The 27,129-nt window shown below is 43.4% G+C and overlaps 1 protein-coding gene and 3 pseudogenes across 1 annotated transcript; all 4 read right to left on the reverse strand.

Moving 5' to 3' along the window:
* Window positions 1–1,228: 1,228 nt before the first annotated feature.
* LOC136547390 (uncharacterized) lies at window positions 1,229–5,967 on the reverse strand (annotated as a pseudogene).
* Window positions 5,968–11,642: 5,675 nt separating this feature from the next.
* Window positions 11,643–13,560, reverse strand: LOC136544637 (uncharacterized; annotated as a pseudogene).
* A 1,067-nt stretch (window positions 13,561–14,627) lies between these two features.
* LOC136547389 (uncharacterized) lies at window positions 14,628–19,248 on the reverse strand (annotated as a pseudogene).
* A 2,961-nt stretch (window positions 19,249–22,209) lies between these two features.
* On the reverse strand, window positions 22,210–26,204 carry LOC136547392 (uncharacterized). The gene is made up of 4 exons (XM_066539344.1): window positions 26,054–26,204; window positions 25,648–25,902; window positions 23,097–24,011; window positions 22,210–23,020 (listed from the first exon to the last, which is right to left on the reverse strand). The coding sequence occupies exons 1-4, from the start codon at window positions 26,072–26,074 to the stop codon at window positions 22,601–22,603; spliced, it is 1,611 nt and encodes a 536-aa protein (XP_066395441.1). The 5' UTR covers window positions 26,075–26,204; the 3' UTR covers window positions 22,210–22,600.
* Window positions 26,205–27,129: the final 925 nt, after the last annotated feature.

Raw genomic sequence — 27,129 nt, forward strand, 5'->3', positions numbered from 1 at the left:
GAGATTAATTTGTATGCTTCAGAGTAAGTATATTTATGGGCTGCTTGAAACCGAATGGATTCAAATCCCTCCACTTTCAATAGTGGCCACGTAGTGGAGGCACGGAGCCACGAAGACACGCACTAGATTTTTTTGTTGTTGTTGACGTGACGGCATGAGAAGCGAGAGAAATATTGTAGTGGGAATCTCCTATTTAGTTATAGAAGATTATATAGGCAAAAAACAACTTCCTCCATCCATATAAAAGAATAAAATTCTCGTTTTTCAACAAATCAAATAATTTAAATTTTATTAATGTTATATAAAAAGGTATTAATATTCATGATATGAAATAAGTATCATTAGATTAACTACGAAATATATTTTCACAATTAATTTTATTGAAGACACAAATGTCAATATTATTTATTACAAATTTGGTCAAACTTAAACTAGTTTTACTGACAAAAATCCTATAGTTGCATCCTCTTGCGAAGCAGCTTCTCTATCGGGAGCTAAAGCTATTTTAAAAACATTTAGCAAATACAGTTTTGTTATAATTTATTTATGTCGAGTTTGTGAGAAGAAATGAAGAGAAGCTACGTTTTAACGGCTCTAGCTCTTTGGTAGGCTTTTTTGCCAAAGCCGTTTAATCGATGACCTTTTGGCAGGTCTTAAGCCGGAGACGGAGCCGCTACAGAAGCCTTTCTGGCAAACGAGCCCTTAGACTACAGTCATCAGCTCTCCCCAAATATAGATACACCCAAAAACGAGCACTGAACGATGATCACAACTATAATTAGAATTTAGCATGCAGAGGTTGCCAACAACTCTCCCCAAGTATTGATATACATCCAAAAACGAGCACTAAATGATGATCACAACTATAACTAGAATTTAGCACGCAAAGGTTGCTAATATAAAAAGGTTTACAGTCAGCTAACGAGCTTGCACACAAAATGGTCACACATCACAATTATTTCCATGATAGACGCCAACCGATTTATACAGACGGAATAAGCACAACTGCTGCATCTATCAAGATGCCAGGGATATAGCAGCGACATAGGCAGGTTCTGGGGTCAGGGAAGGTCCACTCAGACCGTATTCCTCCCATATGAAGGTTCTTGGATCAGGGCAGGTTCCACTGAACTGAGCCTGCGAAAAGTTGAACCCTGGGCTCTACAAATGGTAGATACCAGAATTAGAAAAGGTGCGTGCGGTAGACGTGGTTCAGGCGGATAAAACACTCATGTTAAGGGCACGGTTTTATCAAACTAGCAGTAGCGCATACAGAAAACTTATACTCGTTGAAACTAGCAGTAGCACATACTGAAACTGTAGTCTGCACAGAAGAGATGAGCATAACACCCCCTAATCACTAAAAAACTTGTAGTCATTGAATATTATCTGGGCACAGGAGGAGAAACGGCTTCTAAGACTATTTGCTACCATCTCTTGTTCATCTCCCTTCTTTGGAAATTTGCATTTGCTTGTAGTAGTAGGAACACAGATCGCAATGCACTTCTTGCAATACTGTTCTTCCAGAACAACTGACTGCAGGTTGGAAGCTCGCTCCATCACGGCTCCTATAAATGTGATATGATCTTCATTAGCACTGAAACCATCTAGTCGAAGTTCTTTTAGAGGCAAACACTTGGAAAAGCCCTCACATCCACACGTTTCCCATGGTACATTAGTTCTTTCTCCATATAATTCATTCCTTTCCTCCTCACCAATGCAAATATGGTCACACACCTGCATACATATAGAATGAGCATGTCATTATGAAGGGAAAATGAAATAACATTTTAGTTTCAGTAGTCATAGTTCTTTATATGCAGGGGATAATTACAATAAGCACCACACACTTTATATGTATGCATTTGTTTGAGTATTGAGCGACGACTGTATTAGAAGAAAAAGGATGTAAAACTTCAACTACCTTTGCAGCCTTATATGATTTCTGTGTCTATTTGTTTCTTGATCCTCTTATTCAATTTTATATCCACAAGAAAGTTGAGTTTGGACTTGAAATTTTAATTGTTTGTATATCAAGGATATCTACATGTGTGAGCTTTTACTTCAAGGAAGTTAAGGTGCATACATATTGACAAGTCGACATGATATAGGATTATAGCACATTGTCAGACCTCTAGATTTTGGTTGTACATCAATTTAAACCATATCAAGAACTAAAGCTTGTTTGGCAGATTGTTGCAGCAAGATAAGCTCCGCATATCCATGAAGCCCCTGAAGCCATGGGTACTTCGAGGTGATCCATTTTCTAATTATTTTAGACCAAAAATAGAGACTTAGTCACTTTATTTTAGCCTACAAACTACAGATTCTGCGTGGAGCTGAGAGTTTAGCAAGAAAACAGGACCTATGTGTTCATTCCTAGAATATCACTTTAAATAAAAAATATGGAAGATACTAAGGTTTTCAACTAAACATGAGTATGACGGGGTGAAGGTGAACCCTGCCGATTTTGTTAAGTGTGCTTTTCCTGCACAGGAATTACTTATAATTGTTAGCCAGGTAAACACACAAGCAGTTGTTCTGCCAGAGGGCAGCTTGGCCATAGGCCACTTGTTCTCATTATATAGAGATAGCAAACTTGGTTTACAAGGAATAGTTCAACTACTACAGCATATTCTACCGCATAAAGCAGATGCTTACTTAGATGCCAAGGCAACTAGCTGAAAACGGCATTACTAGGAATAGTAAATAGCTAAATAGATAACTAGATACATAGAGCAGCACTCTCAATAATCCAATAAACAGAACTAATAAAACCAGAGACAAAGAACACCAGAGCATTTTAAAACTTTTATAAAAATATATTGGCCAAATTAACAAATTAAAAAAGCACCTCAACATGTAGTATCTCAAGGTAGTGCGCAGCTTCAAGAAGCGTTATTGTCCACAATAGGCCAAATCCAACAAATATACCCTGCAGGCTCAATGCCCTCAGATTGCTAAATGCTGAGTGAAGTTGATTTTTTTCTGGCTGTAACCAAATCTGAAGAGACAAGAAATGATGAAAACTATAAGAAAAATAAATGTTCTGAGTGTATATCAGATCAAACGTGCTAACCAAATGAATTATTAATAATTAAAACAATTACTTCTAAGATCATAGTGCAATGTAAACAAAATTATGTCAATGAACGCCTACAGAATGTACGATATGTGACAATAACAAATAAACTCTCAGGTTTATCTTTATAATGATGTAAGCATAAATGCACTGCAAATGAAAACCGCAATGGCAGTAGCAATGATGAAAAGACGAACATATTACCTTTTGTCCTTGGAAATCCAATGCTAGAGTATTTATGCATTTTGTACCACATAGAAGCTCACTTAACTTGAATGGGCTCTGATAAGATTCCATTGAAGAGAATATCTCTACTTCCTTGAGACATGGAACATCTCCCAAAGTTAAGGGCAGGTATGGCGATATCCAATAGCCATATATAAGTATCTCTAACTTTGGAAGACAAACTAACTCAACTTGCTTGCAAGAACAATAGGTAATTTCTAGAGTACTGAGTTTTGAGTTTGGTGCATCTATCTTCACTGATGTGTTAAACCCTGTGCCACACTGTAAGAGACGTAGAGAATGCAACTGTGTTCATGTATTTGCAATGAGATTATGCATATCGGATTCAGCAAATGTTGCATTGAAAAGGCCGAGACTTCTAAGGCAAAAATATATATTAGGATAGTTACGGAAGAAACCATTCACACCATCCGCATGTTTTACCATTTCCTCATCACTAATATCAGAAGCGATACTCTCCAACCCACTTGTGATATTTAAATCTTTTACCACTTCATTTTCAATGGCTTCACTAACAAGACGACCAATTTCATCTGAGTAACTGTTTGTTAAGAAGAATGAAATGCAAAGCCTTCTGATGATAGACTTTCTGGTAGGAGCCAACATGGTCTTAACTGCTTCTGTTAGGGATGACATTGCTTTATCTATATGACCATCCACTGTGGGATCAGTGTACGGTTCATGAAGAAAGTCCTCGATATTTATTCGGAGTTGTGTGAGCAACCAAGGAAGATGCTTCCATCGTTTTGATACAACACTAGCCCTCATAGCTGTTGTCAAATTGACATTTCCCAGGATAGAGACTAAAAGATCATCATTTAACTTGCTTACCATGTCTTCCTCAGTTTGCTGCAAGATCATAACAACTGAATGGTTTAGCCCAAAGTTTAGGTAAATATAAATGAACCATCAAAAAATTATTACAGAGATAATATATGGTTTAATAGGATGATATGTATCCAAGTATAAACATAAATGCTGTTATATTACATGTTCTAACACATCTCTTGTGATCAAAGATACAAAATGTTCTTTTGGATCATTGCTAATTATCAGGCAAGTGCATTGAAACACTGAAGTAGAACAAAGAGTAAAATACATGACAAGTTCAAGGTGTAAGGGATTCCCTCACTATGTAACAAGTTCAACTCTCCCTCCCACCACCAATCTAGGACAATTCCAATAGTTCTATGGTGTAGTCTAGGTCCCTTGAACTCTTAAAATGAACAATTGGATCCCTAAACCTTGCTAAGTGTGTAGAAAGAAGTAGAGCATGGGACATCTCAAGCTCCATGCAAGAATCCACATTTGTAATCATCTGCTAATTAGGGTGATTCGGACCTCATAACACACTTAATAATAATATATCACCAGGACTTGGATGACATCACAATATGAGTTTGAGGACCATCGCTGCATTTTACTCTAAAATAATTATGTTGAGCAGCTGCTCATCTACTGTCTTATAAAGCAGACCATAAATAAAACCAATTAAACACACTTTATAACTTACACACTTTGCAGCCTTACTTATAAATCATGCTTAAAAGTCTTCTTATGCACTATATTAATATAAATAGTACTAGCAGCAACAGAATGTACATAACATGCAGAAGTGAGGTACCACCATAATTAGAAGTACTCCAAAGTATGTTTATCTGCAACAAGTAGAACTGTAGTAGAGGACATATCTTAATCATCTCTATCTAGGCATATAATTTATTTAAATTTCCATAAAGACCCCACTCATGTCGGAGCCGCCAGCACTTGGTCTGTCCTTTTATCTCTATCTCTACACCTAAAAGACTTTAATGTCATCATCTACCCGGTGATACCAAAGTCTCGATCCATGATCACATGTCCGTGTCCGATATGGAATCATCCCCCATTCGGAGCTCACGTGTCCGCTTCATATCCGGTTCCGATACGAAGACCAGATCCACGTGTCTGTGTCCGATACAAAATCGTTAGAGCTCACGTGTTCACATCCCATTACAGAGGTTCAGTCAAAAATCGTAACCTCGGTGCAACGCACGGGCATGTATCTAGTATAATACCATATGAGAAAGAACAATTATAACCTTAAGAAAGTAACTAGTAACAGAGATGTTTCAAGATAGAACTTACATGGGTATGTCCGGCCTCATGTGCCATCAAGAACGACACAAGCTTGCAAGCCTTTGAAGCTGAGATGAAATAAATCAGAATGCTTGTGTTTAATTATATAGAGCTGAGTAGATCCCTCCAAACACAAGCATAGACCAGCCTTGTAAGACTTTGATTGATGGTGCGATGAAACAATTCTGTACTCTTGTGTTTATATTTGTATATGGGTGTGCAGATTCCTCCAAATACAATTGGATTGGAGGGGGAAACTGGAGATGGAACAATTATGTACTTGTGTTTATTTATATAGGCGTAAGTGTCTCCAAATACAGATCGGACCAGCTCTGAAACCCGAAAATAAACTGCACTCCGACCTTTAAGTCCGTCGACCATTACAGTTGCAGCCTGGAAATTCTTCGGACAGAAAAAGGTTTGGACCGTGGGGCAGGGGCTCGGGGCTCGCCCCGGCGATGCATGAGGCGGAGGCAGGGGCTGGCGGCGGGGTGTGGGTCGGTGGAGGGGAGCTGTGGCGGCGCCCGCTGGACGGAGCGGAGGATGATGGAGATCGGCAGTAGGCTAGCCCGGCCCACTAAAAGGTGGAGGCGAGCTGCCGCGTTGGGCTGGGCCAGGGCGTTGAGGCCGCGAGATAGGTGGTAGCCGGCGCACGGCGGAAGAAAGGGATGCAGGCGACAGAGGGCTCCAGCGCTCGATTTTTTTAAAATTTTTATATAGACACAAAAAAAATACTACCTCTATCCATAGAAGAACTCATGAAAATATTATTTTTCAAGAAGTATAAAAATTTAAATTTTATTAAAGTTATATAAAAAATATTAATGTTCATGGTATAAATAAGTATTAATAAATTAATTAAGGAATATATCTTTATAATTAACTTTATTGAAGACACAAAAGTCAATACTATTCATTACAAATTTGGTCAAACTTAAACTAGTTTTACTGGCACAAATCTCATAGTTGCATCCTCTTTTGAAGCAACTTCTCTAGAGGGGTTAAAGCTATTAATTTTTTTTAGCAAATACAGTTCTAGTCCAGTGATAGTTTTGTTATAATTTGTACCAAGTTTATGAAGAGAAACTTCTCTAAAGGATTTAAAGCTACATTAAAAAAATTAGCAAATACAATTCTAGTGATAGTTTTGTTATAATTTGTACCAAGTTTATAAAAAGAAACGGAGAGAAGCTACATTTCAGCAGCTCTAGCTCTCTGGTAAACAAACGGCTCCGGAGGAATCACGCTCTTTTTTTTTTTGGCAAAGCTGTTTTCTTGGATGACCTTGTGAAGAGGAAGGGAGAGGAGAAGCTACCTTTTAGAAGCTCTAGCTCTTCGGTAGACAAAAAGCTACAGAAGAGCTTTTTTTTTTTTGGCCAAAGCCATTTTTTGGATGACCTTTTGGCAGGTCTTCAGCCCGGAGCCGGAGCCGGAGCCGCTACAGAAGCCATTCTGGCAAACGAGCCCTTAGACTACAGTCACCAGCTCACCCCAAATATAGATACATCAAAAAAACGAGCGCTGAATGATGATCACAATCACAACTATAACTAGAATTTAGCATGCAGAGGTTGCCATCAGCTCTCCCTATATATATTGAACATCCAAAAACGAGCACTGAATGATGATCACAACTATATAATTAGAATTTAGCACGCAAAGGTTGCCAAAAAGGTTTACAGTCAGCTAGTGAGCTTGCACACAAAATAGTGACACGTCACAATTATTTCCATGATACACGCCAACCAATTTACAGACGGAATAAGCACACCTGCTGTATCTTACAAGATTCTGGGGATATAGCAGCAACATAGGCAGGTAGGGGGCTTCACTCGGAGCGTATTCCTCCCATGAAGGTTCTTGGGTCAGGGCAGGTTCCACTGAACTGAGCCTGTGAAAAGTCGAACCCTGGGTTCTACAAATGGTAGATAACGGAATTAGAAAAGCTGCATGCGAAATGAAACTCAAAAGGCGTATGATAATAGTGTTGCATGTCATAAGAAACTTATACATACGTTATACATAATTATACTCCAGAATGGTATTATTCAGTGTTCGGGTTTAGAGATGGGCCTTAAAAAAAGTGGACACTGTTATTTTGCCATTTTTTGCTCTTACTACCACGCCTCGTGTAAACATGGCAGCGTTTTGCCATTTTTGCTATTACTACCACCAAATTACTACATAATAGAGCCAGGGTATTCTCTTTATTATTCTGATGTTTGACAATACAGAGTTAGGCTACCACACCCACAGTAAACTTCTCTTATTAGCAGTAGATATTTTCTATGATTGCAGAATTTGGCAAGATCAGTTCTAGGAAATAACTACCAGCAGCCTGAGCATATTATCATAAAAACAATCCAGCAAGTCAGGGTAGGCTAGAGTTGAAACCCAACATGAGCCACTAGTCACGGTTCATGCATGTCAATAGCTATTTTCCAAGAACTCCTATCAAACAAAGATCTCTAGGTATATCCCAACCCTTTAAATCTCTTTTTATTGCCTCCCTCATGTCAGCTTCAGTCTTCCTCTACCTCTCCTCGACTTAGAACTCCACGATACACTGGTGCCTCCGAAGGTCTCCTTTAAACATGGCAAAACCACCTCAATCGATGTTGAATAAACTTTTCTTCAATTGGTGCTACCCCTAGACAGTCACGTATACCATCGTTCCAAACTCGATCCATCCTTGTGTGACCACAAATCCAACGCAACATACACATTTCCGCGACACTTAGTTGTTGGACATGTATTTTTTAGGCCAATATTCAGCTCCATACAACATAGCGGGTCTAATCGTCGTTCTATAAAACTTGCCTTTAAGCTTTTGTGCTACCCTCTTGTCACAGAGAATGCTAGATGCTTGGCGCCACTTCATCCACCCTGCTTTAATCATATGGCAAACGTCTACATCAATATCTCCATCCTTCTGCAGCATCGATCCTAGATAACGGAAGGTATTTTTCTTAGGCACCACTTGACATTTCAAACTCACATCTCCCTCCTCATGCGTAGCGTTGCCAAAGTCACATCTCATGTATTCTGTTTTAGTTCGACTTACTCGAAAACCTTTGGACTCAAAGGTCTGCCGCCACAATTCCAGTTTCCTATTTACTCCTACTTAGCTTTCATCAACTAGCACTACATGGTCTGCAAATAGCATATACCAAGAGATATCCCCTTGAATGTCCCTAATCACTTCATCCATTACCAAGGCAAAGAGGTACGAGCTTAAGGCTGACCCTTGATGAAGTCCTATTTTAATCGGGAAGTAATCTGTGTTACCATCATTTGTTCGGACACTAGTCACACCATTGTTGTACATGTCCTTGACGAGGGTAACATACTTTGTTGGAACTTTATGTTTGTCCAACGCCCACCACATAATATTCCAAAGTATCTTGTCATAAGCCTTCTCCAAGTTAATGAAAACCATGTGTAGGTCATTCTTCTGCTCCCTGAACCGCTCCATAACTTGTCTTATTAAGAAAATTGCTTCTATGGTTGACCTTCCGGGTATGAAACCGAATTGGTTCGTAGATACACGTGTCGTTCCTCGCAGTCGATGCTCGATAACTCTCTCCTACAGCTTCATCGTGTGGCTCATCAATATAATTCCCCTATAATTAGTACAACTTTAGTTGTCTCCCTTGTTCTTGTAGGTTGTTACCAATATGCTTCTTCTCCACTCCTCAGTCATTTTGTTCGATTGATAGATATTGTTGAACATCTTCGTTAGCCATACTATAGCTAAATCCCCGAGACACCTCCACACCTTGATCGGAATACCATCAGGGCCCATGACTTTACCCACTTTCATCCTTTTCAAAGCTTCTCTAACCTCCTGCACTTGGATCCTACGCACAAAGCGCCTATTGGTGTCATCAAACGAGTCGTCCAACCGAACGGTGGAGTTCTCATTCTCTCCATTGAACAGCTTATCAAAATACTCTTGCCATCTATGTCTGATCTCATCCTCCTTCACCAAGAGTTGCTCCTTCTCATCCTTAATGCACTTGACTTGGTTGAAGTCCCTTGTCTCTCTATCACGAGCCCTAGCTATCATATAGATGTCCTTCTCTCCTTCCTTCGTATTCAGATGTAGGTAAAGACCCTCATAAGCCCGCCCCTTCACCTCTCCCACCGCTCGTTTTGCAGTCTTTTTTGCCACCTTGTACACACTGGAGTAATACCGACAACTGTGCTTTTAAGGAATGGAGGAATGAACATACACAATATCATAAACGAAACATGCCCCTGCAAGTCCTAAAGCTCTGGACTCAACCAAGTATTCTCCAGCTCTAGCTTATTACACAACACCAATCATTTTCAATTCAAAGTTACCACACCCAAGTGAATCATGCAACCTATATAGTTTTAGGCCCTTAATCAGTAACAATCATGAGATTAGTCCAGATCGCAGGAAAACTTTTCAGATCCAAATTCAAACTGGCTAGATATCGTTATTAGCTTGTTTATCGTACTCTGATTCAACCATCTTAGCTACATTCTCTAGTTACATTGCAAGCTCCTTTAACAATACGCAAATTTGAATGCGAAACTAATCTTGCCAAACAAGACTTTTTGATCGGATCTGTAATTTCACTTGAGGCATTAGAATGCAAACCATGTTAATATGGTCGGTGATTCAATATCCGGCCCTGCTTCATATTGTATTCATGTACAAATAATCTGAGTTAGAAAACTGAAAACTCAACAAACTAAGAAAAGAAAGTAAAGCGTGAAAGCATGAGATAGGAATACACAACAATGAAACTTGTACAGGGGGGGGGGGGGGGGGAGGGAGAGAGATCAAACCTCTTCTTGAAACCTTTGGAGCATAAGCCGCTTTTGCTCTTGATCTGCAGCATATGGATCCAAAATTCCTTGCCCTTGTATTGGAGATGACCATGTTTTCCCCTTCTCTCTTTTTTGCAGTGTGATATGCATCTCACCATCCTCTGTATTGTCATCACCATTGCCCATGTTAAAAATGATGTTAGAAATGATAGTCAATAAGATGTATATGGCTCAGATGTCGTTACAGACATATCCTAATATCCATAGTACTAAATTTCATGTGAGTGGCAGATGCTAGCATGCCAGTAGCTCACAAGTTTTACTGGCTGTTCAAAAAATCATCACAGCATAGAAGCATCCTAATTGTTGTTTCTAGCAAAGCACGTTGTCAAATTCACTTGTTCTGTAGATTGGCAGATAATATGACTAACTCAGATTATAAAAAAAAAACAGCCAACAATAGCCAATACTTGATGCTAGCGAGTTTCTACCATAAACTATACAGACTGATAAGATCATTGGCATGAAACTGATACTGCATTTGTCACGAAAGATATATTCATATCATAATATTTATGATAAGCTGATAACTATTGCCAGCATAAGTAAGACTATAAAAGGTCAAAGATGTGTACTGGAGACATATTTTGTTGTCTAAAGCGACTAGTAAGACACAAAAGGGTACCAAATCAGTAGCAGCTGTACAATTGTACTCATCAACAATTTCTGCTATCTAGCTATCAACTAACCCTGGCAAAAACTAAAGCCACCCAATAATATCCAACGCAGCTGCTAAGTAGTTTTTTATTTGTATCAGCGAAGCAGGAGCAATCGCTTTCATCAACTATTAATAGGTAAAAGTAGCTCACGGATCCTATATGAAAAATGTGTTTCCTAAGATTGGAGTCTCTAGGGGATATTTTATTATAGCAAATCAGCATTTTACACACATTTTGTATTGGAAACCAAATACAAAATTCGAATTCAAATTTAAATATAAAGACATTGACGGTACCATAAGCATTGCATTGACATTCATGAACCCATACATGCATTGCATTGTCACGATATATGATCATGATGGTCCCCTAATACATATCGACTACAAACTGTCACATAACATCCAGCATTAGTTTCAAAAGGGCATGGATATCCCTAGCTACATTCTGTCCAAGCCATGTTTCTGCAAGAAAATATATCAAAACAATGGAAAATCACCCAGCGGAGGAGAGTAAGGGTTCTACAATTAATACTGCCGCCAAGAATAATTAAGTTCAACATACTGTTTGAGAAGACATAATAATACATGTTCCTCAACTATTAACTTCCAAACAGAAAAAAAAACATTTGATACTATTCACCGAATAAGACGCACCACATGTTCTATGACTTTTTAGTTCCCAAAAATTATCTGAACATTGCAGTCAGGCATGTCTCTAATCAGCTGCTCAACTGCAGCGTCCTGCTCGCCCTTTCCCTTTGGGAACACCCGTTCTGGTGGTAATCTTGCACAACGAGGAAGTGCACCGATCTCATCACGGTCATCACAAGGCTGGTAATCTTTTAGGACAATGGTTTGTAGGTTGGAAGCTCGCTGCATCACAGCCCTTATAAGTGCTATTTGTTGCTCCATTGGGCTAAAGCCTGTAACATGCACCTCTTTCAATTGCCATTCCTTACAACTTTTGAACTCAGCTACATTCCATGATGGATTTGTTCTTTCACCAAAAGTTTTCCTTCTACCTTCTGTGTCTACTATGCATGGATGTTCCCATATCTGTACAGAATGATACATAAAAAGAGTAGATTCCTTTAAGAAAACAAGATAATTGTGGAACTTTGGTTATAACAAAACCACCACACCCAGGGCCTGACCACACCGCCCTCCAAATACAGAAAGGTTTGAACCAACCTTATCTTGTAAAGGAAAACATTTAATAAACAGAAAACAAGCAAATAGAAGTACCTCGATATCAAATATTTCAACTGATGGCGCGGCTTCAAGGAGAACTATCATCCATAACAAATCGAATTCAACAAAAATACCATGTAGAGAGAACTTCCTCAGCTTCTTGAATGCAGTGCAGAGCTGCTTCCCTTCCGGTTTTATCCAAAGCTGAAGAAACATAAATGCGGAAATAACAGTTACTATGTTTTCTAGATCATTAGATCATGCTCAATTATGTCAGCCATTTGATATTTCAGTTATTAGCTAAACAAAAAATGAAGGGATTTGCTAGATATAGACACACCCAAACAACAGTGCACTAAAATGAGTGAGAGTTTACCTTTTCTCCTTCGAAATTTAATGTTAAGTTCTGTATAGATGTTGTATCCCTCAGAACCTTACTCAACTTAAACCCTTGATGATCAACTGTCGCACCACATATGAGGCTCAATTCCTTAAGGAATGGGGCAACACCAAATGACAGGGGTGTTACTGGAAAAATCCCAAGTATCCCAACGAAGCTTCTCTAGTTTTGAAAGACAGAGCACCTCAAGCTTCCCCAAGCAGCAGAAGTCAAGTTCAAGAAGACTAAGCTTCGAATCTAGTGCTTTAATCTTCCAAGCCGAGAGCCCCCCTGCATCACAGTTGTGGAGAGAGAGATGCTGCAGCTGCTTGCAACAGTCAAATAACAGGTGGTGCAGGTCCCATTCAGCAAAACAAACATTGTATAGTTCAAGTTTTGAGAGGCAATGGAGCACACTAGGATAGGCACTTAAAAAGCCATCCACAGTACGAGCTTGCTGACGCATTTCCTCTTCGTAACAGTCGTCAGGCTCCTTCTCATCCACAATGGCCAAGTCTAAATCTTCTAAAGTCCCAATTTCAGTTGCTTGACTAACTAGATGGCCAATGACATCCGAGTAAGTGTTGACCAGATAGAGCTTGAGCTGCAGCCTTGTGACGGTGGATTCGCTCCGGGGAGTAGCCAAGAAGCTAATGGCTGCTCTGGTTAGGGAAGCCATTGCTTCGTCCATATGTCCAACTTGAATGGGGTTTGGGGGAGGAACAGATAGGAATTCTCTGACATCAATTGTGAGCTCACGGAGCAACCAGGGCAGGTGTTTCCACAGCGTGGATAAGATGCTTATCCTTGTGGCCGTAGCTATGTCAACTCTCCCTAGGATTAAGAGTAACACGTCGTCAGGCAGCATGCTGAGCCTATCTTCATCGTCTGATTTCTGAAAAGGGAAAAACAGAAGAAGAAAACAGATTGAGACTTTGTAGTCCTGCTGGTGATAGTAGTAGCACAAAAAGAGCGTGAGCGTGAATGACTTACCTGAATGCATCCGTTATTTAGCTCCATGATGAATATTGAATAATTTGTGTGGCCTTCAGAACCCCTGAAGACTGAAGCTAGGACCCTCAATAATTCGTTTTTTTTAAGGTTCAATAATTCGTTTTTGAACTCCGGAATCCTCGAGGGCAACAATTTATATTCTCCCAAAGAACCAACATTGGAGTCGACTTTGAAAACAAATTCGAAATTGAATCGTACACGAACAGAAAACCTTGTCGTTTTTCCAAAGAACCAACTATGGGGTCGGATGATGACAGGCAAATCTAACTTCGCTCTCTTTTCAGCCTGCGTGTTGAGTAATCGGCCTATAGCCTGTAATGGAGGCTTTAAAGTTTGGTTGGCATTCTGGGTGCGGATGGTTCTCAACGCTGTTTTGCTCCATTAGCTCGGATCCCTGGCCCTGGGTGATCGAAGTGATGGTCTGATGGAGGTTTGTTAGGGCCTATATATATATAGTTTCCTGGGATGTTTAAAGCTGTTATCAGGGATGAAAACGGATCAGATACGGACGGATATCACCGATATTATATTTGTTTTCATATTTCTGTCCGGATTCGGATTCGAATACGGATAGTGTCAACTATGTCGGATAGGATACGATTGGATAACGACATCATAAATATGCGATTTGAGTATTCGGATACGGATACGGTATCGGATGTTGGATATCCGGATTTGGATACGGACAAATCTCAACCCCTCTAAACGGATTCGGTTTCGAATACGGTCGGAAAATATCCGTACCGTTTTCATCCCTAGCTGTTATCATTGTAATTTTTCATTGCTTAGGTAAAAAATTCGGATATTCCGTGGTGGAAAAAAAAGGCAAGAACTATTCGGTAATAAACTTGAGAGAGCCAACTTGTTCCTATTTTTTGGACTGAAAACCTTAAACCACTTGATCTTATTCTATAAACTACATATTCAGATAGATTCCATGAACCACATCTCTCGCACTAAGAAAGCCATCCAAAAAAAACAAGATACACATAAAACCAGTATGAGAATAACTTTGCATCAAATTTTGCACGGGTATAAAAAGCAAAAGTGACAGCAAATAATGATGATCATAGTTACCGAAAATGATTATGTATTACATTTTGTCCAAAGAAATCCAATGTTAGAGAGAATCTATGCATGATGTGCCACATAGAAACAGGTACAAGACAGACTATTTTCAGACACCAAAAGTTATATCAACATGGCAGCAGGCCATATGTCCAATAAGTTGGTTGACTACCATGCCTTGCTCCTCCTTGCCCTTTCGGGTATACTCGTTCTGCTGGTAATCTTTCAGATCGAGGCAGTACACCCATCTGCTCGCAGTCCTCACAAGGTGAGTAATCCTTCAGGACAAGAGTTCGTAAGTTGGGAGCTCGTTTAATCACAGCTCTAATAAATGTCATCTGTTGATCCATCGGACTAAACCCAGTAATCTGTACTTCTTTCAATAGCCACTCCTTATCATTTGTGAACTCAGACAAGTTCCATGAAGGATTTGTCCTTTCACCATAAGTTTTTCCTCTAGCCTCAGGACCCATTGTGCATGGATGTTCCCATATCTATATTCAAAAGCAAACAGATTGTTATCGTAGACTATTTTTGAGTCTCAGATTTTTTTTTACAGAAAAAATATCTCTAATTTCCAAACACTCCACTCCTTGAAGTAAAATCTCAACCAGAGGAGTTCAATGAGTTAGAAACTATTTAAGCTTTCTTCAACGGAAGTCATGTTTGCAACAGTTGAGGTAGATTTGGGCCATCGTGATTCAATCACTGCCACCTAAGAGCATCTCCAAGAGTTCCCAAGAATTTTTTCCCAAAACCATGGAGTTTTTCAACTCGCCAAAAAGTATTGGGAGGAATAAATAAAACCATCTTCAACAGTTTCCAATAATTCACTCCTAAAATATAAAAGATAATTTTACATCAGGAATCTTATACTATTTCTAAATTATCCTAACCACTTTTATATATTCTCTCTCTTTTGTACATTTGCATCAGGAACCTTTCCTACTCTTTATTTTTTCCCACGCCCTTCCACCTTAGATTGGCAGGCAGATACGTGCGTCTTCTACGCGCGGATATATCCGCTCTTTCAGTGATGTTTTCCAAGTGCCAAAAGATTGAGAAGTGGGATTGGGAACTCTTGGAGATGGGTTTTTTCTATTCTTGCCAAAAATCCTAGATTGGGACACTTGGAGATGCTCGTTGGGCTTGATGGCTAACTACAATCTCCTTTCACTTAATACATAAAAAAAGGATAAGACAACTACTACTTTTGTTTCTTCATTTCTTAGACTTGTTAGCACCTAATTCTAGTGAAGCCCTAGTGATATCTAACCTTTAATTGGACCAGAGCAGAGAAAAGGAGCAGCTGAGTGCTCCTCATGTAAGCACACGCTACCCAGCCCAAGTTGCTGTGGTTCATCTGTGTGCGGCACGCACACTCTCTGCAAAAAGGAGTAGCTGATGGCCTGTCAGTGACGAGGCCGCACATCCCCATCCTAGCTTGGCTTAGAGAAGGATAGGAATGAGGTAAAAGAAGGGCAATTTATATAGAGGAGATATATTGTTATGCAACACAGGTCAAGGTTTTCAGTAACTCAAATCACATACCCAGCAATTTTCTGTTACTCTCTAGACCATCTGGTTCAGAAAAATAGGCAAAGATTAAGATGGCCACCTCAGTTTCTATATCACTACATCTTCAAGGGAATGTACATGATGATAGTTGAAACTGAATAAAAATATAAAGGTTTCAACTGAACTTATTTTATGAAAGAGAACAAGTTCAGTACGAATGATGAGAAAACAAATAGACGTACCTCAACATCAAATATCTCGACAGATCGTGCAGCTTCAAGGAGAACTATTGTCCAAAGCAGATCAAATTCAACAAATATGTCATGCAGGCATAGCTTCTTTAGCTTACTGAATATGGTGCAGAGTTGTTTTCCTTCAGGTTGCATCCAAAGCTGATAAAACAGAGAAGCACACAACAAGAATGAGAAATGTTGCTGCCTTTTTTACTTCTTGTAGAGGTCAACTGCGCTCAATTAAGTCAATTTCTTTATCATATAGATGTTGCTTATGTACAATCACTAATAACATTGTCTCATTTCGAAGTAGTTCCAAACAAAATGAAGAGAAGCACGAGCTAAATTGTCTGATATATACAACAATAACCAAATATTTTAAGTGTCAATTTACGTATAATATTGAACACAGATACATGTTGAAAAATTATAAAACAAGAGGCGCAGCTACAGTATAATAATAATCCATAAAGATTGAAAAAAATAGTGCATGAGAATCAGCATGGATTTATACCTTTTCTCCTTGGAAATTCAATGTTAGGTTATGTACCATGGTACCTCTTAGAATCTCACTAAGGTTGAATCCTTTAAAATAAAATGCTGCACCAGATAAGAGCTGCAATTCCTTGAGGGCTGGAACAACACCAAATGACAAGGGGGCATTTGGACACATCCAGCCATCCCAGTGCAACCGCTCTAATTTTGGAAGGTGTAGCACCTCAAGTTTCCCCAAGTAGCACGTTTCAAGCTCTAGCACACCAATATTTGAATCTGGTGCATGTATCTTCCATGCCGGGAGTCCCCCAGTATCACAGTTGGACAGGTACAGATACCGTAGTTGCCTGCAACAATCAAACAGGAAGTGATTCATGTCCCGTTCAGCAAAGCAAATGTTATATAATGAGAGTCTTGTCAGGCAATGCAGCACACCAGGATAGGTATTGAAAAAACCATCCACAGAACAAGCTTGCTGAAGCATATCTTCATCGTTGCAGTCCTCAGGCTCCTCCTTACCCAAAACAGCAAGGTCTAAATCTTTAACGGTACCAACAGCAATTGCTTCACTAAGTAGAGAGCCAATGATGCCTGAGTAATTGTCCACCAAATAGAGTTTAAGTTGCAGGCTTGAGATGATAGCCTCACGCTGACGAATAGCCAAGAAACTCCTGACCATGGCAGATGCTTCAATGGGGCCATTGCTCCATCAATATGTTCAGCTTCAATGGGGTTTGGGAGTGGGGAAGGTAAGAAATCTTTAGCATCAATGGTCAGCTCTGGAAGCAACCATGGCAGATGCTTCCACCGTGATGACAGGACACCTCCCTTGCAGCCGTGGCTATGCCGACTCTCCCCAAGATGGACAATAGAACATCGTCAGTCAGCGAGCTGAGCCTATCTTCATCCTCGGCTTTCTGCAACAAAACATATGATTCGTGATGATGTTAGTGAGAAACTAGTTTGAAAAGGTCACAGCATTAAAACAAACTATGCTTGTGTCTTCCTCTGGCATCTAATAAAGCAGGCTCAATGCCTACTGTTTCAAGTGTTACAGCATGCAGCAGTTCACATAGAAACATGAATTAACTATATCCCGGTAAAGCTAATTATAATAGTAAAAGAATCAGAACAGAACAGAGGTGGGAAAGATGAGAGGCGAAGACTTACGTCAATGTGTCCATTATTTAACTCCATGAATAACAGCGCAGGCGGGGAAGCACGCGGAGAGCTCTAATGATGGCAAGAACACAAGGCTTTAAGTTTATTTATTATCGAATCATAAGCTACGAACAAAGCCTGGTCTGTTAGTCCGAGTCGGCGAGCAGCGCGAAACGGCCGCCAACCTTCCGACCACCGCAAGGGATCGGTTCCCCCAATTGCTTGTACTTATTTATACCCGGGCAAGAAAAAAAATCGATCAAACTCCAATCCAATCGACGATGAGATCACTGGAGGATGCAGCTCCAATCGGCGGGCGGCAAAGGCTCGGGTGCCCGGAGCCCCGGAGGCGGAGCGGAGGGGAGTAGCGACTAGCGAGGGTTCCTGGATTCGGTTTTGGCTCGACCGCTGGACACTCTCGCTATGACGCTGCTACGGACGGCTGGAAATTGGGAATTTGGGATACGCCTCCCCTAGTCGCCTTGGATCTTCTATCTATCTTTTTTTTTTAAGAAATATTACATAAACTTCTTAATGTTTACGCCAAATCTTACAAATACCTTCACGGGAAAATAAAACTACAACCTAGTCCTTGCAAGATCATGGTCCTCCTGTTGACCTCGTTGCCGGTGATCGGAGCAATCTGCAGCTTGAAGCCGACCCCCTTCCGGACGAAAGCTCTTCACAATTTTTCGATGCCACCATGAGTCACATATCGAGTGCATCGACATGTTGTAAACTCGTTGAACGTCCTGGCTAAAGAATATGGCCGCCGACCCCCATCACATCGCCGGTAAAACAAGGAATCTGACGCCTCAAAGGCCACCAGCAGCCCTGACTCACCGAAGAAAGATACAACCCGAAGGGAAGCAAAACCACCAGAGAAGGTGGGATCTAAACCTACCCCGGTTTCTCTACGAGTTGGTAGACATACCTTCCAAAATTTCTTCATATATACATTGCCGTATTCTGGATTACAGGTCCAGTACTATCGTTGGCACCATGGGCACCAACGGCACCACCTCAGACAGCACCAGGACTTGCTCACCACGAACACAAGCAACAGTAGAGAAACTCTGGAAGGGACAAAAGCTTACCGACAAGATCTCCACCGGCAAGAAATCCAACCTTATTTTGGGTAAAACTAATCTATTAGAAGAGGATATGTACATCACCCACCGGATCCGCCGTTCCCCAAGCACATCGGCGCTAAAAGGCCACCGACGGCGAGGAGAAGCAGCGAATCCGGCGGGGAGTCGAGAAATCGCCAGCGCATCACCTCTCTTTACTGTTGGAGAACGGACGCTTCGCGATTATTCTGACAGCCTATTTGACAAGGGTTTTTATTTTGCCGAGTGTTTTAGCACAACACTAGGCAAAGAATTTGTTTGCCGAGTGTCCGAGGGAATGCACTCGGCAAATATAAAAACACTCGACAAATTTGAGGTTTCCGGTAGTGAAGGTCTAAACTAACAAAACAGCCTCACAGGCCCAACAGTTATGTTTCTTTCTTAATGGCTCCTTTTGTATTCGTCCAAGCAGTACCGGTGTTTTTATTTGTCCTTTTGAAAACAAATGTTTTTGTAAATAAAGCATTGGATTTCAGAATTGTTGTGCCTTCTATGACGGTCAATCGCCGTGTGAGCTATAGGGAATGTCTGCCAGAGGCCAAAGCTGCTGACCGCTGGTGAAGTTCAGTTTGGTGTCTCTTTGGTCTTCTTCGCTGGCATTTGGATTCATATAGGACATACAACATAAAACATTTTGTTTCCAAAAACTATCTGAACATTGCAGGAGATCATGTCTCCCATAAGTTTCTTGAACATCATGTCCCGCTAACTCTTATCCTCTGGAAATGCACGTTGTGGTGATAGTCTTTCAAAACGAGGGAGTGCAGCTACCTACTCACACATGTACCTCCTCGCAGTCCTCGTGCTGCTAATCATTCAATACAACTCTTTATAGACCGGAAACTCGCTGTATCACAACCCCTAAAATGGTCATTTGTTGCTTCACCAGACTAAACCACTAGCCTGGACCCTCTTTGGATAGCCGTTCCTTGTGGCTTTTGAACTCAGATGCCTTCCATGAAAAAAAAATGTTCTTTTACCAAAAAGTCTCCCGTCTTTCTTCGGTATCCACTATGCACCGAGATGCTCCATGCTCTAAATTCAAATGGAAGCACAATTTTATATAAAAATGATAGTAGTCCATCATTAGTCCATGGTTAGCCTATTGTCCCAAAGAATTTAGACAACTAAAGTTTAATCCAAAGCTTTTTTGATACATGGACTGGCTAGTTGGTATGGACTAGAGTTGAGCCAAATCTGTATTGGTGTGTGTGTCGTGACAGTTGGCGGCGCTTGGGAGATGTATCGCTGCAGGATTATTGGAGGAAGTAGAAAACACGCCCATGCCCACGACGCAGCGGCGACACCCCATTGTTAGGGTATGGAGGGAGCATCTCCAGCCTTAGAAAAGGAAGCCCAAGGGTGACGGTGGCTGAACCGGCGATTGTGGTGGTTTGACCAAGCGAGGCGACAAACGTAAAGGGGGAGGGGGGGCAAGTCCTCCTCTAACTCCAGTTGGGATTAGGGGAGGGCGGGAGCTGGACAACGGGGTTGGGTGGTGGCAGCATGCCCGTAGCGAGGCGTCGCTGGCCAGAGCTAGTGGGCGAGATAGGCGGCTCAGGGTTGAGTCATCCGATGTGGATTAGGGAACAACGGTGGTGGTGGATCGGATCGGTAAGGGTATGGATAGTTAGGAAATGGAAGGAGATGAATATACGTGCGATACGAGTATAAGCGCTTAAGTGTTAGAAAAGGACTCTCAGAGTTGAGTCCTCTCGTTTGGATGTCTTAAGCTCAACTCTAGATAGGATCCTTAGCTAGATTATCGTATGGCTGAAGCCTGGTTTGGGTGGGCTAAGAGAACCAAATGCCAGATTTTTTTGCTTAAGGACGACCAAGTTTAGCCATATAACCAACCGTAATAAACCTACGAACCACACACGACAACAATGTCCTTTGCCGGCCCTGGGTCCAAACTCCTTCGCGTGCACGCGCAGCTTCTATGCACGTCGCGTGGCTGTTTGTCCGTTCATGGACCCTGGCTATTCGTCCGTTCGTGTGTTGGAGCCACGAGAAGAAAGGAGCCGAGCCAGAGCCACAGATGAGATAGGAGCCATGCGTGCGCGAGGCAGCTGGCATTCATCGAAGCTGTGCGCGCACGCGGACGAGTTTGGACCTAGGGTACATCTAATTTTGCTCCTGCCTTGTACCAGCTGCCACCACACCTCAGGAGACCGAGGAGTCTGGAGAGTCAAGACGTGACATTGTTAGAGCAAGTACAGTATGGGCTTATAGCCGAACGCTAACGTGAAGGAGAGAAGAGATGAGAGAGATAAAAGCTTAGCTCTTATGCAAATAAATAAAAGCTTGGCTCTCATGACTCATGCAAATAAATAAAAGCTCGGCTCTCATGCAAGCAAGACCTATGTAGCAAGTGTTGTGAGAAAAAAAAAAAGAAAGAATTTTTTTTTATTTAAGACAGATAGAAGACACCTATTGTAAACTTAGCTCTTATAACTTGACTACTCTCTCCGTCCTAAAAAAAATCACCTCGTGTCTATGTTCAAAGTTAGAATTACGTTTTTTTTAAGTACGGAGGGAGTAATAGGTAAGCAATTGGCTCTATTATTGACGTTGCTCTTAGCGTTGGCTGCTATCCACCACCCATTCGCCCATTCCATTACTGCACTGCACCTAACCAATACTGCACAGCACAGAGTTGTTAAATGTTCCCCCACAAGGGTACTAGTCCATTTTATATCAAGGTGGTGTTTAAATGCAGGGAGTAAAGTTTAAGAATGTCACATCGGAGTGTTTGTATAGTAATAATAAAATAAATTACAGAAGTCCTCAGTAATTCGCGAGACAAATTTATTAAGCCTAATTAATCCATCATTAACACATGTTAATGTAGCACCACATTGTCAAATCATGGACTAATTAGGTTTAAAAAATCATCTCGTAAAGTAGTCACAATCTATGCAATTAGTTATTTTTTTAGTCTATATATTAATACTCCGTGTATGTGTCTAAACATCTGATTTAATAGGGAGTAAACTTTAAGAGGATGAACTAACAAGGCCTAAGTGTTTGATACTCTGTGGCCTCAAACTATGAACTGATGAGTATTGTTCGCGCTCACCATGGTCTCTCAAACCCAGTGATTCTGATTCGGTCAGTTAAAATATTCACAGTTTCACACTAATTAACTACGAAAGAAAATAGTACTACTATCTGTCTACATACCCAGAATATCAGGGATTCACCATTTCTACCGGCTAAAAAATGGATAAATAAATTTAGAAAACTAGAAAAAGAAAATTCGATCTCCAGAAGACTCCCAATTATCCAGCCGTACGAGCCGCCGCCTCATCCGGATCAGCTCGGGCAGCGCATTCCGGTTCCGGCCACGAGTCAGTTTCAGTCCACACCGACAAGCGGCGGCACACGAGGAGAAAAGAACCGCCGCGCCGGGCGGAAGCTCCAGCTCCGTCGTCTCACTCACGCGCCGCCGACGTGCTGGTGTGGGAACCGCGGCGTGGGCACGAGCGGGTCGCGGCCCTCCTGCATCTTGCTCAGCCGGTCCGGTATGGTGCCGTCGAAGAGCCTCGACGTGGGGTTCTCGGCGTAGCAGACGTAGTAGCAGCCAACGCACGCCTGCGGCAGCGCCATGCCGATGCGGGTCATCAGGTACCCGACGTAGAAGGCCAGCAGCGACACGGTGGCCGTGTAGTGCCGGTGCGTCGCGAACGCCCACGACCCTGCCAGCGCCACGCAGAGCGCGCCGCTCGTCACGCCCGTCAGGAAGCACACGGAGCTGGTGATGTCCGAGTCCACCAGCGCAGCCATCCCGGGAAGCGCCTCGAACTGGCCCCACGTGCTCCGGGACGCCTGCACGAACCCGCGCCCGTACGCCGCGATCTGCATCATCTTGCTCGTCAGTGCCATGGTTCCAGTTCGAAGACGAAGACCAGACCAACAGTGCGCTCGTGCTTACGTGGACGAAGGCCCAGCTGTTGCCGAAACTGAAGATGGCGTTCATGACGTGGAGGCAGCAGTGCGCGCAGGAGAACATGAACTCGTCCTCGCCCTCCAGGAGGTTGAGCCCGCGCGCCAGGATGCGGAGCGCCTCGATGGTGGGCACGAACAGCGACCCCAGGCAGGCGCTGCCGAGGTTGTACGACAGCGCGCGCTGGAAGCTGAACTGCACGCTCGACTGCATGCCGCGCAGGTAGTAGAGCGCGATCACCCGGCTCGCCGTCAGGTTCGCCACGTTCCGCATCACCTCCGCGGTCCACGCCAGGCTCACCACCAGCCCAAAGATGGTGAGCCCGGGGAAGCGGAAGTTCACCGCGCCGATCACAGCCACGCACCACACGGAGATCCATGCGAAACCCGCCGCCACCATCAGGTACGCGGGCCCGTTCAGCCCACGGAACTTGTCCACTGGCTTCACCGCGCGCTCGAACACCCGCGCCGTGAAGCCCACGCGCCGCGTCACCCAGCACGTGTACAGCCCGGTCCCAATGGAGAACACCACCATCGCGACGCCCAGCCCGACGGTGGCCAGCATGGAGAAGCACATGAGCAGCGCGCCCACGGCTAGGGTCACGGCGAAGCTGGACCAGAGGATCACGCGCACCATGGCGCGTGGCCACGCGCGCACGGCCTTCTGCCACACGAAGGCCAGGACGATGCTGAGCGCGACCGCGCCCTCCACGGGCAGCAGCCAGTTGCCCAGAAGGCTGCGCTCGCGCCGCGCATTGTGTGACCGTGGGTGCTGGCTGATCTCCTGGACGGTCTTGAACACGAAGAACCCCATGGCGAATGCCGCGGCGGCGAGGTGGAGCAGGAAGAGGCACAGCGTGATGCCATTGGTGTACTTGCGTGAGTTGAGCGACGGAAGCGGCCCCTGCAATGACAAATAATAAGTTATTCAGTTTTTTTTGTTGCGCCTCCCAAACTTTAGCCGCTGTCCCATCGGATGTTTGGACATGGAGTATTAAATATAGATTAATTACAAAACTAAATGCACAGATTGAGATTAATTTACGAGACGAATTTATCAAGCCTAATTAGCCCATGATTTGACAATGTGGTGCTACAGTAAATATGTGCAAATGACAAATTAGTTAGGCTTAATAAATTCGTCTCGCGGATTACTGACGGATTCTGTAATTTGTTTTTTTATTAGTATCCGAACACCTCATACGACACCCCATGCGACACCTGATGTGACACCTCTTAGACTTTAACCCCTACATCCAAACACCCCCTTAGATAGGATGTCGCTAGCCACTACAGCTTGTCAGCTTCAGGCTTAGATTAGCACGAAGTCATATTCAGATTCAGAGATTTGATCCCATGCAGTGGTACATTCTTGATGATATTTTAGAGGGAATATTAGTGCCTAAAGAAACCCATGAGTCACGCTTGTACCTAGCTAACCAGAGCTATGTCGTTAGGCGACATTGATTAATAATTCGTGTCAAACACTACCACCTATGCTCCTTTTTCTATTGTGGGAGGTTGAGCACTTTGAGTTCTTATATAAAATTGCTTGTTAGTATGTTGTTCACCTCAAAAGAAAACAAGCACAAATTGCTTGTGGTGTTGGATATTCCATCAATCATTACCCAGAGATTCAATTCCAAGTAGTGGTACATTCTTGATGATATTTTGGAGGGGATATTAGATGAAGCACGCATGTAACTAACCAGAGCTATACGTTAAGCGACATTTATTAATACTAAGAGCATCGTATCAAACACTACCGCCTATGCCCCTTTTCTATTGTGGGAGGTAGAGCACTTTGAGTTCTTTATATAAAATTGCTTAGTACTTTGTTCACCTCAAAAGAAAACAAGCACAAATGGCTTGTGGTGTTGGATATTCCATCATGCATTATTTGGTCGTTGCCGGTGCAATGTTAGGCAACATTGTTGAAGCACCTAAGCCTAAGATTATTGAAGTACCTAAGCCTAAAATAGACATGAAAAGATCTCCCTTTTTTGTCCTTTTGGCACCGAACATATCTTGGAATATTAACAATGCAGTAGCAGTGTTGCAGGTAAACTAGTCTGCTTTCCGTCCGTTGTAATCAGAATCAAAATCAACTATCGGCATCAGCATATTCTCTAACCCTTTAACTAAGATTGGACTACTTTCAAATCCGTTCTGTCAATTGCAGCATAGTGATAGAATAATTCAGTGATTCTGTCAATGTGGTGTGGTATGGTAGAATAATTCAGAAAGCAAGCCAGCCTGAACTCCCAAAAGTGTCGAGTACAGGGCGGTGCAGACACACTCTACCAATTGGGCACCAAACAAAATTATTGTACTATCCTACTCGCCTACCAACCAGACTAAATTGACACAGTCGGATCGCAATCAAGCACGCCCACATGTCCTAAAAAGACCGAGCCAATCCCACTATCCAAACCGAAAATCCTAATCAATTCAGGCGATCGAGATTTTATATACATACGTAGTACATATACAATTACAAAAGGAAATCAAGCAATTGGGCGTGGACGTTTCCCCCCTACCTGCTGCGGAGGCTGCATGACAGGCTGGTACGCCGCCACCTGCGGCGGCGGCTCGACGGAGCCGGACGCCACCGACATGGGCGGCGGCGGCGCCTGCGTGGTGACCTGCAGCGGCGCCAGCGGCCGCTGCGCCTGCAGCCTCGCCGCCGCTTCCGGGGGCGGCGCCTGGTCCACGACGACCACCTTCTCCACCGCCTCCGGAGCCGGAGCCGGCGCCGCTCTCCTGACTGGCGCAGCCTCCTGCGGCGGCGGCGCCTGCACGCGTCGCACAGCGAGGACAACAAACCCATGAGCAGTTGAGCACACGGCGGCCGCAAGACCGCAAGAAGCAGCGAGCAGAGCAGACCGCGCGTTACTCGGGAAAGGAACAATCTTTCGGGGAGCCAAAGGAAGAAAGAAGCCGTACGGGGTTCTCGGCGGCGCCCATGACGGGCGTCCCGCAGAGAGCAGCCGCGCCCCTGACGCCTGGCTGCTCTTGGCGGACTGGAGAAGAGGACCGGAGGAATGGAGTTGTGGAGCGGTGGACTCGACTGGTGGCGTGGACCGTGGGTGGAGGAAGGGATGGGAAAGCGAGGCGAGCGAGCGAGCGAGGATTCCAATCTTTTTTATTTTTTTAGCCGTTGTTTTCAAAAAATTTCACAAATATACTTCTCAACGTAAGATTTTAAAATCTAGATTCTTAGCTCGGCGTCAGCAAAGATTTCAATATCTGGACCCTTAGCCCAGTGGCATCGTTGCTGACGCCGAGCTTATACGTCTGTTGGACTCGAAGCAGACGTGGCGATGATTTGGCAGGCATCTCGGCGCCAGTAATCCTAGCGCAGAGGTCGGCGCCGTAGATCTTAGTGCCGAGCTCGGCGCCGGGGTTACGAGCGCCAAGGCTGTCTTACGTATAGGCCCTAATCCTTTCTCTCTTCCACTCCCTCTCTATCACCTCGCCCGAGCAGCGCACCGCCGTCGTCGCCTGCGCCCTTTCCCGCCCTCGGCCGCCCGCGCCGCGCCCCGTGCCCGCGCCGGAACCCGCGGCCACGCTGGTCCCCACGCCCGCGTCGCGCCCTCGCCTCGCTCGACGTGCCGCCCGCGCCCGCGGCCGCCTTGGCCGCGCCGGTGCCGTGCCCATCGTGCCGTGATCGTGCCGTGGCCGCACCGTGCCCGCGCCCGGCCTCGTCCGCCGTGCCGCCCGCCATCGCCAGCCTCGGCCGCGCCCTCGCTGGCCCCTGCACCTGTAGCGCCCCGCCGTGCCACTGTCGGCCTTGCTCGTCAGCCTGACCCATGCCCAGCGTTCGCTGCGACTCCGTCGACGTCCGCGACTCCGTCGTCGGACAGGTAAAAATTGTGAATTTGCAATGTGCGTACTTAGTTAGCTTTGATTGTAGTGTAGTAGTTTTGACATTTGTTATTTACTAGTTAATATGATGACTTAGGTAGTTGATTTAGTTAGTGATCTAATGAGATAGATATGTAGATAGATAGAAACATAGA

This window comes from Miscanthus floridulus, chromosome 3 (assembly GCF_019320115.1).
Source record: "Miscanthus floridulus cultivar M001 chromosome 3, ASM1932011v1, whole genome shotgun sequence".
NCBI lineage: Eukaryota > Viridiplantae > Streptophyta > Magnoliopsida > Poales > Poaceae > Miscanthus > Miscanthus floridulus.

Coding starts and splice junctions, on each gene's coding strand:
- LOC136547392 (XM_066539344.1), bottom strand. CDS start 26,074: ATGGGCGCCGCCGAGAACCCC. Junction 25,903..26,053: donor TGGGCGCCGCCGAGAACCCC/GTACGGCTTCTT, acceptor CGACGCGTGCAG/GCGCCGCCGCCGCAGGAGGC. Junction 23,021..23,096: donor ACAGCTGGGCCTTCGTCCAC/GTAAGCACGAGC, acceptor AAGATGATGCAG/ATCGCGGCGTACGGGCGCGG.